The sequence below is a fragment of the Suillus fuscotomentosus genome (genome assembly GCF_016647785.1).
Source record: "Suillus fuscotomentosus strain FC203 chromosome Unknown F5891scaffold_8, whole genome shotgun sequence".
NCBI lineage: Eukaryota > Fungi > Basidiomycota > Agaricomycetes > Boletales > Suillaceae > Suillus > Suillus fuscotomentosus.
This window is the reverse complement of record NW_024539520.1, coordinates 1,177,806-1,195,036: the sequence shown is the minus strand read 5'-3', so window position 1 is coordinate 1,195,036 and position 17,231 is coordinate 1,177,806. Positions and strand designations below refer to the sequence as shown.

Below are 17,231 nucleotides of genomic sequence, written 5' to 3'. Positions count from 1 at the left end.
TGTCCTGCAGAACGCATTTTACATTAATTGACTTCAAACTTCGCAGGGAATTTAAAATTGACTTATTACTTGTGTGATCTTTTCTGGCTTAGTCACAACTTGAATGCGGCTACAGTACTGATCTGATGGGAGTTGTGGAACATTACCGGTTTACCCCTGGGCCCGGTTGCCAATACGTGGTCGAACTCATAGCTATGGCATAGTGGAACGATGATAGAGTAATCCAGTACGTAGGAGAGCTGCTCCTATGACGTTACCAGTCCCACCATGTGCGTCATTCTGACTGCCAGTACTCCTTTTCTGTCACGAGCTCCTATAAATATTGGGTCTTTATAACGCTCCACTCTCCCCGACAGTGTGATTTCAACTTCCCAACAACACACCATGGACAAATTATCTTCTGTTATCGCTGCTCTCGACGCAGGCAAGCTCCCCACCCAGAAGCAGGCGGATACCGCAATCGATTGGATACTCCAGAATATCATCGCGAGCGTCGAATCTCCTGATGCGGGAAAGATCAGCGAGTCGGGCGAAGTTCTTGCACGCGGTATACAAGACCTCCTCATTGCATACAAGAAACTTGGGGACAACAAAAATTGTGAGCGTCTCGACTTTCCTCAATTTCAAAATCTAATTGCGGTATAGATGACAACCTTTTGCAACAAGTTCTTTGGCACCTCTCTGAGGGAGATTTCGCGGACATGCGTGTAGAAGCAATTGATACAGATAAAGCGTCGGCCGATCTCCAATCCATCCGCTCCGCCATCCGTGCTCTTCTTCACATTCTTTGGACCAACATCAGCGATGAAGCAACTGTCCTCCTGAATGACTTTGCGTCTTTTGCACGTCTGGCAATGGCTGACCTCGCAGGGGACATTGAAACCGGAGCCGTTTACACCAAGGAAAGTCTACGCGAGCTCGACATAGGAGTGCGGCAAGGTGAGCGGGACAACTTGGGGCGCAAGCGAAAGACCCCTGAAGAAATCGAACGGGAGCGTGAGCAAGATACAAAGGCGAAATTTGAGAACACGATGGATGCTGCGAAAGAGACGGGATCTAAGGCTATAGGCGTCGGGCAAGAGGTGAAGGCTTCCGCTGAAGAAGCGGCTGAGCGTACACGTATTCGCCTGCAGCAGACTTATTATAATGTCCGTTTTTTTCTTGTCAAACCTTACCGGTGCTGACAGTATTCTGCGCAGATCTGTGAACGTGCGCAGAAGGATGAGGACTACCATCACGCCATCTCCACACTTTTCAACATCGTATCGAAGTGGATGAACAAGTCTCTTGATGCTGCCACTGATATCAACGAGTCTACATCGCTCGAGTCCTTCATTGACGATCCATCGAAAGAGAAGCATGTCCTCAAAGCCCTTCATGGCATCCGCACGCTCGTCGAGCGTGTCGCAGGTGGCAAGTCTCTGGATGACGTCTTCGCCAAGGCCCGTCTGTGCGCCGTACACGTCAGGAATGATGAAGACCTAAAGAACTGGTTCAATGATTTCTTCGCTCATGTCCGGAAGAGCCTCGACGAGCCTGCCTATGCACGATCAGAAGAAGCCCATCGCATGCTCCAACAGCTTGCAGAGCGTTGGAAGCAGCTTCTTGATCAAGACTCGAATGCAGGGCGTAAGTGGAAAGAGGATGTGCGGGCTCTCAGGCACGAGCTTTGTGATTTCCAACAGGCGATCGCAAGGGATGCAGACTTGCAGCGCGTTCGGAAGGCACATGCTATGTTTGGTAAAGATTTGGCGCAGAGCGTTGGCACGGGCGGACGCATTGGTATGCAGTTTGCCCTCGATCAAGCCTCGTGGTTCTGGCAGGATGTCTTCAACGTTTATGCGCCACGCCTCTTGAGCGTCATCAAGGACATTCCGACTCCAAGGCAGGTTCCTGGGTTAACTGCGCGTTTTCACCATTTGCTGACGAGCTTGATAGAACCGAGTATGTTGATAATGAGATCGAATTTGTACTCGAGAATTTCGACATCTCGTCGTTGAGCTTGCTTCCTGGGCACGTCTACATCCGCAATATCACTGACGTCGACATCACCGCTCCCGCCGCATCGCAGTCAACCACCACTGCCATTGGCACACTCACGCACATTCGGATGCAAGCAGTCCAGCTCGCGCTCAAGGAGGTGTCATTCTTCTACAGGGATAAGGTTGCTATTGTCGGGCCCAAGGACTTCACAGGTCTCATAGAGTTCAATCTGCCACCAAAGGGTATCGATATCGACCTCAAGTTCTCCTTGATCCCAAACACGCCCCAAGGTCTTAAGGAGCGCGAGCGTCTTGGACGGTTCTTCAAGATCGAGCGCATCGAGGTGACTGTGGCGGAAGATATTAACATGCAAGTCAAGCAGTCCAACCACCCCATCCTTGCATCCGTCTTCAGGCCTGTCATCATGCTTCGCTTCCGCGAAGCGATTTCACGCACCTTGGAGGAGCAGATCCGGGGGTTGTTCGATACTACTGATGCTCTGGCGTTTGATATTGGGCGACGTTCAGAGGTGTTCAAGGATGCTGGACTTGGGACTACATCGTCTGTCGTTGCTGCAATGTGGAGCGAGATAGGGAAGCTCCGGCGGATGGAAGGTGGTTTGCTGTCTGGCTGGAGAGCAACTGGAACAGGAATCGTCAAAGATGATTTAGGCGGCAATGCAAAGATTGCCATTGGCGCGGAACCACAAATTCTTTCAGGGGAGAAGAGAGGGCCCTTAGGAATTCGTGCAGAGCCGCTTGCGGAAAGGATCCCGAGTGCGGATGTTGGAGGCGCCTTGGAAGGTGCAACGACTACCGTTGAACGAGTAGAGCAAGCCGGGAAGAAGGGCCTAAAGCAGGTGCACAGTTTCAAGCAAAGCGTTGAGCATAAGAAGAGGGAGGAGGAGAAGCGGAAGGGATGGCAGAGCCCAGCATTCGATATTTAATCGTCGATGATTCATTTTCTTGGTCTTTATCACGATGTTTACAAGCACATGAATAAACGGACAGTTGTGCTATCCCCGCTTCCTCTTAAGGTTACTACGCGCGTTTGTAGCTTGTATTGCACATAAAGGCCCCTTCTCGAGTGTCTTGTGTTCTGTAGTATCGAACTCCATCCCTAGATCTTCCAGGAGTATCTCGGCCTCTTGAGGTGGGAGTGAATCCGTCGCAAGCTGCCAAAACCTAGCCTGGTAATTAGTAACACGACTGGATGTATCGGATGCGTTGATGGTCTGGAAGTGTCAGTGGGTGGGCAAAAACTAACGTCATGAAGACTTTTCTTCGGCGAGTCCATTGCGCTCGCCATTTTGCCCAGTCGACATCGATCTTGACGAGTTCCTCAGCAGAAATGAGCGGTGCACCAGAGCGAAGAGGGACGAGTCTGCCGGTGAGTTGCACTATCTTTGTTGGGACAAAAGTAGGTCATATTGGTTCCCTCAAAACCGGTGAGAGTCGTGTACTCACTTCCTTTTTCGTGCTCGCAATCTGGGCCTCGAGTTCTTCGTCCGTTGGACAATTTTTGAGCTTTGATAGTTCTTTCGCGGTTGAGATTATATATAAGGGGATTGGATCTGCTTTCGTTCAGCGCTTACCTGCTGTTATAGCTTTGACCTCTACCGCAAGTACGTTGTTGCTGTCCTCGACCGTCTTGCACTCAACCTCAAGTTCTGTAAGCTTGTCAGCAGGAACTGTGTCAATGCTAGCCTGATTGGCAACAAAGAAGCTCGTTTTCCCTGGATAGGTCGTAAATACAAGAAGCTGTTATTTATAAAACTATACACACCATATGTTTTCTGCACAATCTCCCCCCTTTCTGCTAGAGCGACGAGGATCTTCTGCGTTGCAGCCTTCGGCACTGCACCTTTTAGGTTGGCAGCGACATCCACAGCACCAAAGGGACGGTTCATCTGTTGCATGTCATGTCAGTATAGCGCATATATGCACCTTTTTCTGGGTCACTCTTTTCAGATATTGCAATATTGCATCTTCGGCTAATGCGAAATGAGAAAAGCATGAAGGAGTAGCAATTGGGCCTCACCTTCTTGACCTTTGAGAACCTTTACATCTGAGCTTTTCGCTTTGCTTGCCATTGTCAGTTGTGAGAGCGATGTCGATGATGATCCGGGTCAGTTGATTCTGCCTTCTGGAGTCACGTGTGAAGAAATTCGCTTGTGATTGTCTATTTCGGCTTTGCTTCGGGAGAGTGACATCCTCCGCTCCCTGTATGAGTGTGTAAGGTATTCATGAGTTCTACTGTCTCTCACCAGCGAGACAAACGTTCATTCGACTATGCTATTCGATCTGGAATTGCTGGTGGTTTGGCAGGATGCATCGTATGCTTCGTTTTTCTCATGCTCTCTGCGGTCAGCTAACGCCGAATCTGTAGGCAAAGACGGCTGTGGCCCCCCTTGACAGAGTTAAGATCCTTTTCCAAGCCTCAAATCCTGATTTCCAGAAGTATGCTGGTATGTATACTTGACAGCGTGTCTCCGCATCTACCTCCGGACTGACTTCATCCCCCAAAGGAACTTGGACTGGAGCTTATCGAGCTGGACTCGCAATATACAGAGATGGTGGTGCCAGAGGATTACTTCAAGGCCACTCCGCAACTCTTCTACGCATATTTCCATACGCAGCCATAAAGTTTATGGCCTATGACCAATGGAGAGCGGTACGTCCACTATTTCATATGTGTACACGCTTACTTACTGTACCATACAGCTTGTGATACCTGACAGGGATAAAGAAACAAATTTCAGACGGTTTACTGCTGGCGCTCTTGCAGGTGAGCTGCCCCCTCAGTCATATCTTGTCATTCAATCGTATTCGCCACAGGCATGACCTCCGTCACTTTCACCTACCCACTCGAGTTGGTCCGCGTGCGCATGGCGTTCCATAGTCGACTGTCTAGCTCTTCCGACCAGACGCGCCCCTCCTTTCTCAGAGCTATGCGCGTCATATATAATGAAGGTTCCACGTCTTCCCCTGCAACGCGGACCACAGCGGCGCAGATCTTTGAAAGCTTTCCCGTTTCAAAATTTTACCGTGGCTTTAGCGTGACCATGGTGGGCATGATTCCCTACGCCGGCACGGCATTTCTCACTTGGGATTTCTTGCGTGCGCATTTCTTCCCAGTCATAGATGACCACTCCAAGCGACCCCACCCTTTGGCAAATCTCGCCATTGGTGCTGTTTCTGGTGCAATTTCGCAGACTGTGTCGTATCCTTTTGAGGTTGTTCGTCGGCGAATGCAAGTCGGAGGTTTGACTAGACCAGATAGGTGGCTACGGTGGGGAGAGACTGTGCGTGCTGTGTACGCAAGTGGAGGGTGGAGAGGTTTCTACGTCGGATTAGGAATAGGTTACTTGAAGATCATACCCATGACTGCCATCAGTTTCGCTGTTTGGCAAGGAGGCAAAAGCCTGTTGGGTGTCTAGATTCATCCGTTGAAACATAACATTTTTCCGTGCAAACATTGAAGGCCATTGTCCTCGGGGCCAAAAATGCGAACTCTGGTGGACACGACCTTGAGCGATTGAAGTGGTCAAGTGAGTATCATCGAGAACTGACATCGAACAAATAACACGCAAATCAAACTACATGAGGGCGAAAGCAAGGCTACAGATAGGCAGGTAAAAATACACGGAGCTCATGACGACTCGGGGTGAACGACGCCTCGTCCCCTTCCCCGGTAACCCCTTCCTCTCCCACGATCAAGATGCGACATATATCCTCGTCCTCGAGAACCACCTCTAGGATGTGGATAAGGGCGCATGGCAGGCTGCAATGTCGATCCAGAAGCTTCGCCTCCTGGGGTGCCTTCTGTTGTCGATGTAGGACGACCGTTTATTGCAGGTCCACCACGCCCATTTGGCGATCCTGCGTAGCCATTCAAGGGAGGGCCTCCACGAGGTACGCGAGGGACAAGCCCTCCACGACCCCGGTTCGGATTGGACATAATTGCTACAGGTGGTTGGTGTTGGCTGTGCGGAAGTTAGCACCGTATATCACCCGTGAGCACAAGAACTTCACCTCTGTGCAGCAGAACGGAATCCAGTAACAGCTTGATGCCCGGGAGCAGGCTGGATGGCTGGATACGGACCAGATCGAGGTTTGAAAGGAGCGTTTGGACGAGGAGGATAAGTTGAACCAGGAGAGGTAGAAGCGATGAATTGGGGGTTGCTTAGGTTTAGACATGAATTGAACTCTACAGTCGAACCTCGATACTGAGAACATCTACAAATTACAAGTTTAAGTGTCTCAGGCCAGAAGAAGTGTTCCACTGACCTGTCCCCAAGCGTCGTACCAGACATAAATGGCACGTCCCACACGACATCCATCGACTTTGTGTTCAAGCCAACGACAACGCCCTTCGCAGACAACGGGACTCCACCTGAATCTTGAACCATAGTCACTCTGTCTCCCAAAGCAAAGTGCTGGTTCTGAAGTCGATAGATAGCGTGCGATGGTTTCAGGACTGCGTGACGAGGGATGTTCTTCACAATAGCTTTCTTGATTGTCGCTTTGGACCTGTTCTTGTTGATGTCATCGGCGACCTGTTCGATTTCTTTGACGGTGCTCTAAAAACAGCTTTGAGTGAGACACGATTCGGTATGAATGGTGATTCTGATATACCTTCGCTAGGCTGTCTGAGAAGAGGGAAACTGGCTCGAGATCTCGGACCCCCTTCAATTTGAGCCACGACTTTACTTCCTTGACCCTGGCATCAGCGTGAGAGTCAAAGATGTCCGTATCGCGGGCCATATCTATTATCCTGGAGTTGAGATCAAGGAGTCGTTGAGCTAGTCTAACATCTTACCGTCGCCTCCTTGGTCCAGAATCGCGAAGATTTCTGGGAATTTATCCTGCAAAGAACTAAGTTCCAATTCAAATGTGGTTTCGATAGGACCAACCTTATATTCACGAATGAGGTCAACTGCCTTCTCGCTAAACTCCCAATAGCGACCGGTCTTCAGCGAGTAGTCAATAACCTTCAAGCCCTTAGCCTCGAACTTGATGCTTAATCCGAGATTGTTCTTTTGATGATCGGAGGTGAGAACCATGAAGCTAGATGTGATCTTAGAGAGCGCTCTCGGTGACATTCCGATTGCAGAAGCTGCTTTGTACGATGGCAAGTAGTGCTGGGAAACACGGGTGTCGACAATAGTCTTGAATTTGTTGTTCTCCGTTTTATCTGAAGGGAAGAACTACGAGGTCATTTAGAAAGATAAATCATGGTAGGCGTTGTGACATACTGCCAAGACAACAGACAAAGCGCTGTCGGTAGTTGAAGACACCTGGGCAGCCGCACCATACGCATGTTCGCCTAGGAAGAAAATGTTCGTTCCATCAGAAAATTCCTCCGACAGAGGTGGAGCATCCTTTTCGAGGAATCTGGGATCTTCAGATGCAATTTCTGAAATGACCATCTGGACGGCTTGTTCGAGTTCTTTTTCGGGTCCTTCGTAGTCCTTAACTAATGCGCCTGATTCCAAGCGTTTCAAACCTGCACGAATGTGTAAAAACGAACGTGCATAAAATACCAGCACACACCTTTTAGCGGACGGACGTGCACTAGGACATCGACGTCACCAGTGATCACTCCACATTTCTTTGAATATATCGACTCAATCCGCTCAGCTTTGCCTCTCCAATGGCTTAAGCCCTGGTGGGAATGCGGATTTGATACAACCTTTTCCGGGGTGCCAGGTACGAGTACCAACTTCTCGTATTTGAACAATGAATCGGACACGGCGGTGACTAGTCCCTCTTGCAAAAAGGGCCAACCGATGAAAGTGCGTTTGCCAACCATTTCCTTGGCAATGTCCTCTACCTTGCGGTTTTCGTGAGGATTTTGGATGTGAACTACCATTGACTTATTGCGGCTTTCGGAATTGTGTACATTGACACCATGAAATCCTAGTTGCGCTGTATGGGGTAATGTATCCAGCGAGGGGAATCCAGCGAGGGCCTCCGCACCGAGGCATACACCTTCACATAGTCCAGGCACGAGATGGAGTCCGTCAAGAGTTGGTAAATCGAAAGATTCCGTCTTGCACGTGCAACGATATATGGGAGGGAAGAAGTCTGGCAACGATGAAGGGTAGACTGTGGGTTCTCCAGGATTGAAGAAAAATTTAGTGCTGGTTCCAAAGTCATTGCGGCGACGTTCTTCTGGAGTCAACCTATGTTCTCGGGCTGGACACATGGAGCGATGACGAACTACAACCAACAAGCGGAACTTGCCACTCACAATGCATTGCTCGTAACAGCCGCTGCTCATCAATGAAGGGAATCTTAACGATCGCTTCCCATTCTTGCTTCTTCCCATTTAGGTCTTGCTCGAATTCGAGTGGGTAGAAATCCAATATTGGTGAATTTGGATCGTACATTAGATCCTATGAGTGATTAGTCTAACGCACGACACGGGGCCACTGAACATACTTGATATGCCAACGGAATGTGATCCTTGCTTGCGGACGGGAGGACGCCCATCAGTTGTTCGAAAGGATGGAAAGGTTTACCCAGCTCGAATGCGAACGACATGTCGCCAAGGCCGCGTAAATCTTGGGGAAATCGTGAATGTAGTGCAATGAGGACAGAGACTGCAAAAAGTACCAGATATCCGTGGTGCGTAATGGTAATTGTAAAACCAACCCCATGAGGCGATCCCGCTGTAATAGTAGTGCATAACCCATTGTAGGCCCTCTACATAGCGGTATATCAAGTCGTGCATATCTTCGGGGTCGTCAAAGGAGATTTCAAGTTTCTCCTATGGTGCAAACGGTTGGTCTAAAGACCGGCATGTGGTGCGGGAACGCACCTTGTAATATCCTCTCTTCCATTCCGCCATTTTTTCATTGAGAGACTGTTCATGTCGAGCGTCGAAACCCCCACCTTCATCATCATCCATCACAGGTGCCTTGTCGAATTTCTTCAACACTCGATCCACTGCAGCCCTGCCTTCTTCATCTTCCTCGTCCACGTCTTCCCACTCATCCTCAGTATTTTCATCTCCGTTAGATCGCTCGACATCAGGTTCTGCTGAGGGTTCGTCTGAAACTCCGGGAATTCGCCACGTGACGAGATTCTGGTCCTCCTCATCGTACTCATCCCAAGTAACAGACAGATGCAACTCCTCCGCCAGGGTACTGATGAACTTCCGTTCCCGGGCGGGAAACGTATTGGGCATTGTTAGGGTTGTAGTTCGGTGCTGCGTCGATTTCCTGCGATTTTGCAAGACAAACTGTTGTACTTGATCGAAAATGTCTCGTTGAGGGCGCGTAAGAACTAACATAAATTAATTATTGGTTGTCAACACGAAGAGTAGAGAACTGTACCAAGCTTAGCACGCTTGCGCGCAAGTTCCATTTCTTGGACGTGTTTGCTCCGCTTTCCCTTGAACCAATTCGAATCCGCGTATTCTTTCTCGTAGATCTCTCGCTCCCATATAGTCATTTCGTCCAGGACAACCTGCAGTCGCTTGGGATTAATGACCCCGCCCTCATTTATATAACCATCTGAAACGGTGAGCCAATGCGCGACATAACGAAGTTCAGGACTTACCCAGCGACGGTAAAACCTTCTTGTACACATCGAACAGGCGCTCCAGTCCGTTCTCGTGAATGTGCAAGTCCGGAAGATTGGGTAGGAAATCATTTCCGACGAAGACTGCCAGTAGAATGAAGTCATCGATCACTCGCTCTAGGCTGTAAGCAAATGCGAGAGTGTCTTCTATATCACGAAACTCAAGGTCCAGGTATTCACGCATTAACGAGAGATGTAGAAGGTAGAAGTTGAGGTTCTCCAGGCTTGCGCTGGCGTTCAGTTAATCTGCCTATGCACGAAAACTACGAAATACCTGATGTTACCCTTCTTCTTCGCAGCAGGCCCGAACTTTACTTCCTCTCGCAAGAGACAGAAGTGTGGATCATGACTCAGAAGGCCAAGCATGATGAGGTCGGCATCAAGACCGTACAAGCAATGTCGCACGTTCGGGTTATAATCAGGTTGGGCTCTCGATAGTCGAATGTATTCCATAATCTTGTGTTCACCTTCACCCGGCACTTCGTGACCGGACAATACAACTTGCACGCCACGCCAATTAGCATCTTCGGTAATCTTCTTGTTGACAAAATATCGTAGCTGTGCGGATAGCCTGACCATGAAAGGAGTACCTAAGACGGAATAAACAACATGATGCTATATGAAACAACCTAGAACGCACCTGGCGTAATGCAATTACTATCAAACGCTTTCTCTTCTGGTAATTTTTCTCCTTTCGACTCTGCCTTCTCTCTGACTTCCTTCGCTTCCTTGGCAGTGCGAAACCGTCGACTTCGTTGCTGGTTCATTTTTGCTCGAGGAGCCACGCCATCCACTGCCATGAAAAAAAGTTTCTTTGGCTTTATCTTACCGAATAGCAAGTCCACATATGCGAATATTGCCGTGAATATTTGCTCTTCGGACATCCTGAAGTGCGCATCTTCATCATTCGGATGCGAGCCTAGAATGAAATTTGAACGCCAGTCTACAACGTATCTCCAGGGACTACTTACAGTTATGAATGATTCCATTGAAATCAAGATAGAGATTATCTATTCGAAGACTTCAGCGCAAGAATACTGAGTGGGTCTGATGACTCACCAAATTCTGGAATCTTGTTCTCCTCGATCAGCTGCGAGGTAAGCGGATACCGCTCACTACCGAGAAATCAGCTTCTGTGGTCGAATAATGGACGACTGGCTCACGAGATATAACGGAAAAACTGCAACACGCAGGACGTTCAGCTCCCTTGAGTACATATTTCACAGATAGAAGAAGCGCGAACCTTGGGGATTCCTATGAATTGGAGAAATGTGAGCATATATATAAACTTTACCAGACAGACATACCCATATCAAGGAAAGGAAGAGTACAGTGACTGTGAGGATCGGTGACGATTCTCGAGGTTGAGATGGAAAAGGCGTATTACGTAAGCGACGCGCTGCACAGCCAGCTAAATACAATGTACGATCAAACTTTGTCCAGCAGAGTGGTGGTTGATCATCAATTGCCCCGGAAGTTGCTTGGTATCCGTGGTACTTATCGTTCGATAATCAGAAAATCTGACAGCAGAGTCGCCATTTCTAGGACCTTGGAGCCTAACCCTTTTTTTCTGACAGCGCCAACCTTCATCATGATCCTCTCTGGGGATAACGCGTAGACTGATCAATCCAAGTAACTCGGGGTAGTCTTTGGATGGTCCTTCCAGACGATTCCAGAGAGCGGATTCGTCTGGACATTGGACACCCTCAGCATGAAGCCCCAATCCTTATTTACAGGCCATCATCACCGCACTGGAAACGCTAATAATACTACGAAATTGTGCTTGTGAGTTTCTTTCATTTGCTGTACATATAATCTAACTCAGCAATCTGTCAATTAGCTAGATATGATCCGATTATACAGTCAGCCCGGCTTCAAAATACGATATATGCAATATCTTACCTGCTATGATCCAATCACCTTTCCTTGAGCCACATAACTGCATTGGGACGAGGCCGCCTTGCTAACATCTACCAAATTCCCTGAAAGGAATCGGGCCTCTGTTATCCAACCGACTCAAACGGCCCCTGTGCCTTTCTGCCGAATGATGATATTTCGAAGAGCAAACCCTTACGCGTGCCCTGTATATTAGAACACGGGTCATACTGCCCGTTGCACCCTTGTGACATTATAGCCCGATGACCGGGGCAAAGAGCGAGAAGTACGCATGAGGCGACCATTGATTTGGAGGTGCCTCCTCAACCTTGGATTAGCCTATACGCTCCGTGGGCCGAGCCAGCGATGCGGAAGCACTGCTGCCGATGCTCATGGAGATAGCAGGTTTTTCGATGAACGCATTGCACTCAGGCCTGTTGTCTCCGACGATGCTAACGATCTTTGTGTGCCGTGTAGAGCTGATACCATAGGATTTGTCCAATAAAATAAAATAACGCACTTATTTTTAAAACTGTGGACGTGAAGCGAATATCACGCGTATTTTCGCAAATCAGACCTTGATGCAGGCCATAATTTAGGTCAAAGATACACCAAAAACAACCCACGTAATACAAACGCATTGTCACAACGACCAAATAAACAACGAAAGCGATACGAAATGGTGATGCCAGTACTATAAGCCATGCACGGATCTCTGTATCATTCGTTTCAAGTAATATTGTAACGGACTGGAAAGGACCAGATATCAATTTAGGTGTCGTATGTTTGATCGCATGTTACACATCGCAGAGCACGCGATCATGAGGTAGGTTTCCCTGCTTATTGAGATTCTATAGAAATGCGTGAGTTAGTGCGGGGGGAAGGCAATTTGGAGTTCGTACTTCGGTCTCTGAGAAGCTAACCATTCCAATATCGTCTGAGGAGGTCCGGTGAGCGAGGTCTACTTTCATTGCGCCAGTCCTATTAGCCTCCCTTGAGGTGGAAAACTCCGGCAGTGAATGAAAGGTGTCCGAGGTTGTTGACTGTTTACTAGTGCTTTTGCGGCTATTAAGAAGAACAAGGAAGGAATTGCTGTACAATTTCGAAAGCATAAATGCTGGTACCACATGGTAGAAATTATGCTTGAATGTCAAAAACAGGATGAGCTCGATAATAGCAATTATGGCTATATCGTCAGCGGTGAGTAATACAGACATGAAAAAAATGTTGTATACACACCAGTGAGCATACCAGTTTCTATAGTAATCCTAATCAACTTGTTGAGCAGCGAGTCCGTGGCACGAAACCCAGTGCGACTTTTTGAGAGCTTTCGGCAAAGTCACATATAGCACTTGAGATGTATTATGAACTTACAAAATAGAACATGGCGCAGCAAATTATGATATCGCACAAGGCAGTTCCCCCAAGCCACACCTGCAGACGAGTAAGCATATAACCTCCTAGCATAGTGAGAACACATACTGCGGTCGTTTTGAAGGTGTCATCCTGGGTTCCTGGCACGTTCTGTGATATGAATATTTGGATACCTTCAGCCATTGCTGCGGAGCCCTGCACTAATGCGATCTGGTTCGGAGGCAGTCAGTATTTAACGAGACATATTTGACTTCGTCTCACAGCTGCGATCGTTATTGCTAACACAAGTGACTTGCTGAGGATGTAGAGGCGCCACGCATAGAAACATTGGATCGTAGCGCTGGCTATACGTAAGATGTCACACATGAGTATACGGTCTCTCTCGTTTGGTAGAGGTCAGAGAAAACGCACTGATGCCCGTTAGAACGGGAAGATCAAACCAAGAGAGCCAAACGTCCAACAAATCTCCATCATTTCCCCATCCCAATGCAAGAGTGTGAAAAGAGTCGTGGGTCGCCATAATGAGCTGTAAAGTTTCAAGGACGAAAAGTCCGTATACGATGGGCTTGATCAATCGATTGTCCTGAAAACCTGCTTGGTGATAGGTGTCTTGTACAGAGTTACAATTCCGTCACAAGGTATATTGTCGCAAATTTCCTAAGTCGGTTGTAATCAGGTACCGTTTACATCGTGTTACAATGACGATTACAAACCATGTTGTAAGATTGATGGCGGGGTTTCAAGCGGTTGCAATACGCATGCAAGATGATTGATATTTGTCTCGATTCTCGAATTCCCCCCCTCGCAGCATTTTGAGTGTTCTCTCCTATTCTTTCCATCCAAATCTCTCCCAGCACACAAACCATCCACAAAATGGGCCCTGAGAGGACAAGATATTGCGACTTGTGTCAACAGGACATCAAACCTCGTGGCTACACCACCCACCGCAAGGCTTGCGAGAAGAAAGCCGAAAAACAACGGCAGAATCAACATTTCGTTGATTCTATTCGAAGAGACACAGGTACGCACAATTTCTCGTTGTTTACAACGTCTAATTTTGCTAGCGGGTCCTTCGAATCTGCAACGGACGATGGGAGATCACATTGATACAGTGTCGAGACAGGGAGGTAAGTGCCTGTTAGTCTGATTTTAAATTGATACATTCAAGTTGAAACAGGGCAATGCAATACCTCACCTGCAGGTACTTGGAATGATCTGGATGGTGCGGAATACCAAGGTGAGCTCAAATTATGTGCTTTTACATTCATTATCGAAACTTTACTAGATCTTCCCTCGTTTCTCGATGCCGATGTCCCTGAACGCGTGGAACCCATGTTCCAGGTCGATGACATCAAGCTCGAGCACCATCCTAGCAGCGGGATCACACCAGAAGTACACGGCTTCAACGATTTCAAACGCCGTCCACCAACGTCTTCTGCCCCACCTCATAAACGTCCCTGGGCTCCATTTAAGTCACGCTTGGAGTTCGAGATAGCCGAACTTGCTCTGGAGGCCTGTCTCAACAATGATCAAACTGATCGTCTCATTACGTTGTGTAACAGGTGCGCTTCTCAATCGGAAAAATTTACGTTCAAGAACCACAAAGACATCCGCGAAAGGTGGGAAGCCGTCTCCCATCGCACTACTGGGGTTTTTTTCCTTCGTTCATTCTGATATTCATTGTCTAACAACTAAGTTTAGTTTACTCATGATGTAATATCTGTACCATACGATGATTCAATTCGACAATTCGAGCTATACTACCGGGATCTCTGGGAGTGGGCGGCAGATCTTCTCCGTGATCCTCGCTTGTTCCCACACATGGTTTTTGATGCGCAGCGCTTCTCGAAATTTGATGGCAAGACCTTCGTACGTTTCATAGACGAACCTTTCACTGCCGAAACCTTTTGGAATGTTCAAGTAGGTACTTAATCTCACTGTCAATTTTGATCGCCTTACTTTGCTTTGTAGTCACAGCTACCACCGGGCGGCAAGCCCTTAGCTTTCATTTTGTATGCGGACAAGACAAGGTTGTCGTCATTTGGTACCGCAAGAGGGTATCCTGTTGTTGCACGTCTAGCAAATCTCCCCGCGAACATTCGTAACGGACAGGGTGTGGGTAGCGGCTATGTAGTTGGATGGCTTCCGATTGTATGACACAGTAATATTGATATATCTGCGGTTGGGACTTATACTCTGACGCAGGTGAAGGAGGACAGAGACCAAGCTGGCAAGCCCAGCTGGGTCAACTTCAAGAATGCCGTTTGGCATGAATCATTCTCAAAGATCCTATCTTCGCTCGCATCAAAGTCTCATACTGGACAGTGGTTTGATTGCCCTGACAACGTTCCGCGGTGGTTCTTTCCTATTATCCTAATTTTATCTGCAGACTACGAGGAACAGTGAGTAATATCACACTTCGATGTTAATCTGAATCGCTAATGAATATCATTAACTATTTAAGATGTATTATGTCGCTAATCCGAGGGATAAAATGCCTTTGGCCATGTCCAGTGTGTCTCGTTCCCCACGACGAGCTTTTGAATACATTAAAGTGTTATCCTCCTCGAACGGCTACCCAGTCGCAGGAAGTGGTGAAGGCTGCACGAGCTGAGGCGACTGCTGAGGAGAAAGAGGAGAAACTGAAAGAGTATGGCCTTCGTGACATCATGGTAATGTTTTCTCTGTTGTAAGTTCGTTCTAACTAATCAAAGCTACAGAATGCCTTTGCGGCCATGATGCATACTGATGTACATGATGCGTTGTCATGGGACCGACTCCACTTCAATGGTGGTCTGTATCGTGACCACCTCTGGGCCGAACTTCAGAAAATCGTTGTCGGTTTGGGACGAGTGAAAGTAGCACAAATGGACAAAAAGTCAGTTTGTGACTCAAGCGCTGTAACATTGTTTTGAATTGACCCATTTAACTACTAGCTACGAAGCATTCCCGCGCTGGCGAAACTTGAAGCACTTAGCTCACGTTATGAGCATCTCTTTCGCTGATGGCAGTGTCTACGAGGACATATCAAAGGTGTGTTTTTGATTTAAACTATTACTTCATTGCCATTGACACTCTTTCAGATGGTGGTATATGCTGCGCACGCGATTTTGACGGAGGACGACAGTCCACTCGGCTATCTCCTACTCCGTTGCATTCGGCACTTTCTCGAAGTTGACGCATATGCGGCGCTTGAAGTTCACACCACTGAGACTATCAGTGCCGGCCGACATGCAGTGCAGGCATTCTCGACTTATCTTCAGGTGTGTCTACCTCAGTTCACTCAGACAATTATCCACTGATTAAGCCTATGATAGCAATATATAGAGAAAAGCGCTGATGAGAGCGACAAAAACTGGAACTTCCCCAAACTGCACATGAGTGTGCACATTTTTGACAATATCGAAGCAAAAGGTGCGACACGTAACTACAATACAAAGCCGAATGAAAGGATGCATGGGTCGCTGAAAGACTCGTACTTATTGCGCACTAATTTCAGGGATGTGGCGCCTCAGGTGACGTTCTTTTCACTCTAACTATCATTTTGATACCAATTTCATTGCAGATACTCCGCATAAACCATTGGCAAGTGGTTGCGGAGAGCATTCGCCGCCACATATCAGACCTAGACGAGTATGAGTCCGGAGGCAGCGAAGATTCGGGTGACCTGGAGGATTTAGGAGATGTGGATGATCTGGTCTCGCCGGATGCAAATGCGCCTCATGTAAGACTTGGGTCGAGGCAAGCTGCGCAGACCTTTGAGTTGATCGAGGATGCTCATAAGGAGGATGCCGCGTTCACTAATTTTCGGGTCAAGCTCAATAATTTCTTGACTGACTTTCTTCAAGTTATTCGGCTCCCTTTACCAGGTGGAAAGCGGGTACAATTCAAAGCAAGTGATAAGGTTGGTCATGTTCAGTTCGGCTCTATGTTTCGCTACACTAATATCGTTAAACAGATCACTGAGTGCCGTTTTTTGAAGGTTAACTACGAGTCCTTGGTGGATTGGCGACTACACACCGACTACCTTAGATGCAGTCCCAAGTTTTTCAATGCTGCGCGTTTTGATTGTGTTTTCATTCAGACAGAAGCCAAAGTGATATTTGGTCGCCTTCTCTTTCTGTTTGAATGTATAGTTGGGGATATCACGCTCTCTCTAGCTCTAATCCATCCTTTTGACGCTCCCACTGGTGTACGGCTCCGAAAGGACAAACACCTCAATATCTATCGTGTTCGAGCAAGACCCCGAGCGCAAGCCGAGTTTTTCTCAGTGAGGTCAATCATTCGCGGAGCTCTCCTTGTGCCGGATGGCAGTACCGATTACCTTGTCGTCGACACTGTCGACTCTGACATGTTCATTCGTGTAAAGGAGCTACATCTTGCAGCAGGGCATCCAATACGCATTTGATT

General features: G+C 47.9%; 6 protein-coding genes across 6 annotated transcripts; 3 read left to right on the top strand and 3 right to left on the bottom strand.

Annotated features, from left to right (window-relative positions):
- Positions 1–384: 384 nt before the first annotated feature.
- On the top strand, positions 385–3,168 carry F5891DRAFT_1255720 (uncharacterized protein; the record flags this gene model as incomplete). The annotated part of the gene is made up of 4 exons (XM_041369998.1): positions 385–598; positions 646–1,148; positions 1,188–1,897; positions 1,939–3,168. The coding sequence occupies 4 exons, from the start codon at positions 385–387 to the stop codon at positions 2,927–2,929; spliced, it is 2,418 nt and encodes an 805-aa protein (XP_041230735.1). The 3' UTR covers positions 2,930–3,168.
- Positions 2,999–4,075, bottom strand: F5891DRAFT_944369 (TBPIP-domain-containing protein; the record flags this gene model as incomplete). Its single annotated transcript, XM_041374543.1, has 7 exons — positions 2,999–3,167; positions 3,190–3,386; positions 3,429–3,520; positions 3,578–3,718; positions 3,769–3,892; positions 3,945–3,976; positions 4,024–4,075. The coding sequence occupies 7 exons, from the start codon at positions 4,073–4,075 to the stop codon at positions 2,999–3,001; spliced, it is 807 nt and encodes a 268-aa protein (XP_041230734.1).
- A 153-nt stretch (positions 4,076–4,228) lies between these two features.
- F5891DRAFT_944391 (mitochondrial carrier domain-containing protein) lies at positions 4,229–5,422 on the top strand (the record flags this gene model as incomplete). The annotated part of the gene is made up of 5 exons (XM_041374546.1): positions 4,229–4,318; positions 4,372–4,450; positions 4,511–4,656; positions 4,707–4,770; positions 4,821–5,422. 5 exons carry the CDS (start codon positions 4,229–4,231, stop codon positions 5,420–5,422), a joined length of 981 nt encoding a protein of 326 aa, XP_041230733.1.
- Positions 5,423–5,528: 106 nt separating this feature from the next.
- On the bottom strand, positions 5,529–10,942 carry F5891DRAFT_726895 (exonuclease II). Its single transcript, XM_041372981.1, has 21 exons — positions 10,880–10,942; positions 10,816–10,826; positions 10,736–10,752; positions 10,632–10,687; positions 10,544–10,582; positions 10,213–10,491; positions 9,847–10,162; positions 9,552–9,796; positions 9,326–9,505; positions 8,809–9,275; positions 8,604–8,757; positions 8,430–8,551; positions 8,239–8,383; positions 7,539–8,183; positions 7,241–7,491; positions 6,899–7,192; positions 6,805–6,850; positions 6,621–6,751; positions 6,273–6,565; positions 6,018–6,221; positions 5,529–5,968 (listed from the first exon to the last, which is right to left on the bottom strand). The coding sequence occupies exons 1-21, from the start codon at positions 10,881–10,883 to the stop codon at positions 5,635–5,637; spliced, it is 4,233 nt and encodes a 1,410-aa protein (XP_041230732.1). The 5' UTR covers positions 10,884–10,942; the 3' UTR covers positions 5,529–5,634.
- Positions 10,943–12,298: 1,356 nt separating this feature from the next.
- On the bottom strand, positions 12,299–13,428 carry F5891DRAFT_944525 (uncharacterized protein; the record flags this gene model as incomplete). The annotated part of the gene is made up of 6 exons (XM_041374560.1): positions 12,299–12,633; positions 12,687–12,774; positions 12,822–12,881; positions 12,924–13,031; positions 13,083–13,165; positions 13,233–13,428. Coding segments are annotated over 6 exons (870 nt in total), but the record flags the coding sequence as incomplete, so codon positions are not given.
- Positions 13,429–14,153: 725 nt separating this feature from the next.
- On the top strand, positions 14,154–17,229 carry F5891DRAFT_1126322 (uncharacterized protein; the record flags this gene model as incomplete). The annotated part of the gene is made up of 11 exons (XM_041364079.1): positions 14,154–14,471; positions 14,523–14,741; positions 14,793–14,972; positions 15,027–15,223; positions 15,286–15,493; positions 15,542–15,699; positions 15,758–15,854; positions 15,905–16,084; positions 16,139–16,336; positions 16,387–16,725; positions 16,780–17,229. The coding sequence occupies 11 exons, from the start codon at positions 14,154–14,156 to the stop codon at positions 17,227–17,229; spliced, it is 2,544 nt and encodes an 847-aa protein (XP_041230730.1).
- Positions 17,230–17,231: the final 2 nt, after the last annotated feature.

Excerpts from the sequence above, each read along its gene's own strand:
- F5891DRAFT_726895 (XM_041372981.1), bottom strand. Across the intron at positions 9,797-9,846 it reads AAGAAGAAGGGTAACATCAG|CCTGGAGAACCTCAACTTCT; the intron begins GTATTTCGTAGT and ends CGCCAGCGCAAG. Across the intron at positions 6,566-6,620 it reads TCTCAGACAGCCTAGCGAAG|AGCACCGTCAAAGAAATCGA; the intron begins GTATATCAGAAT and ends AGCTGTTTTTAG.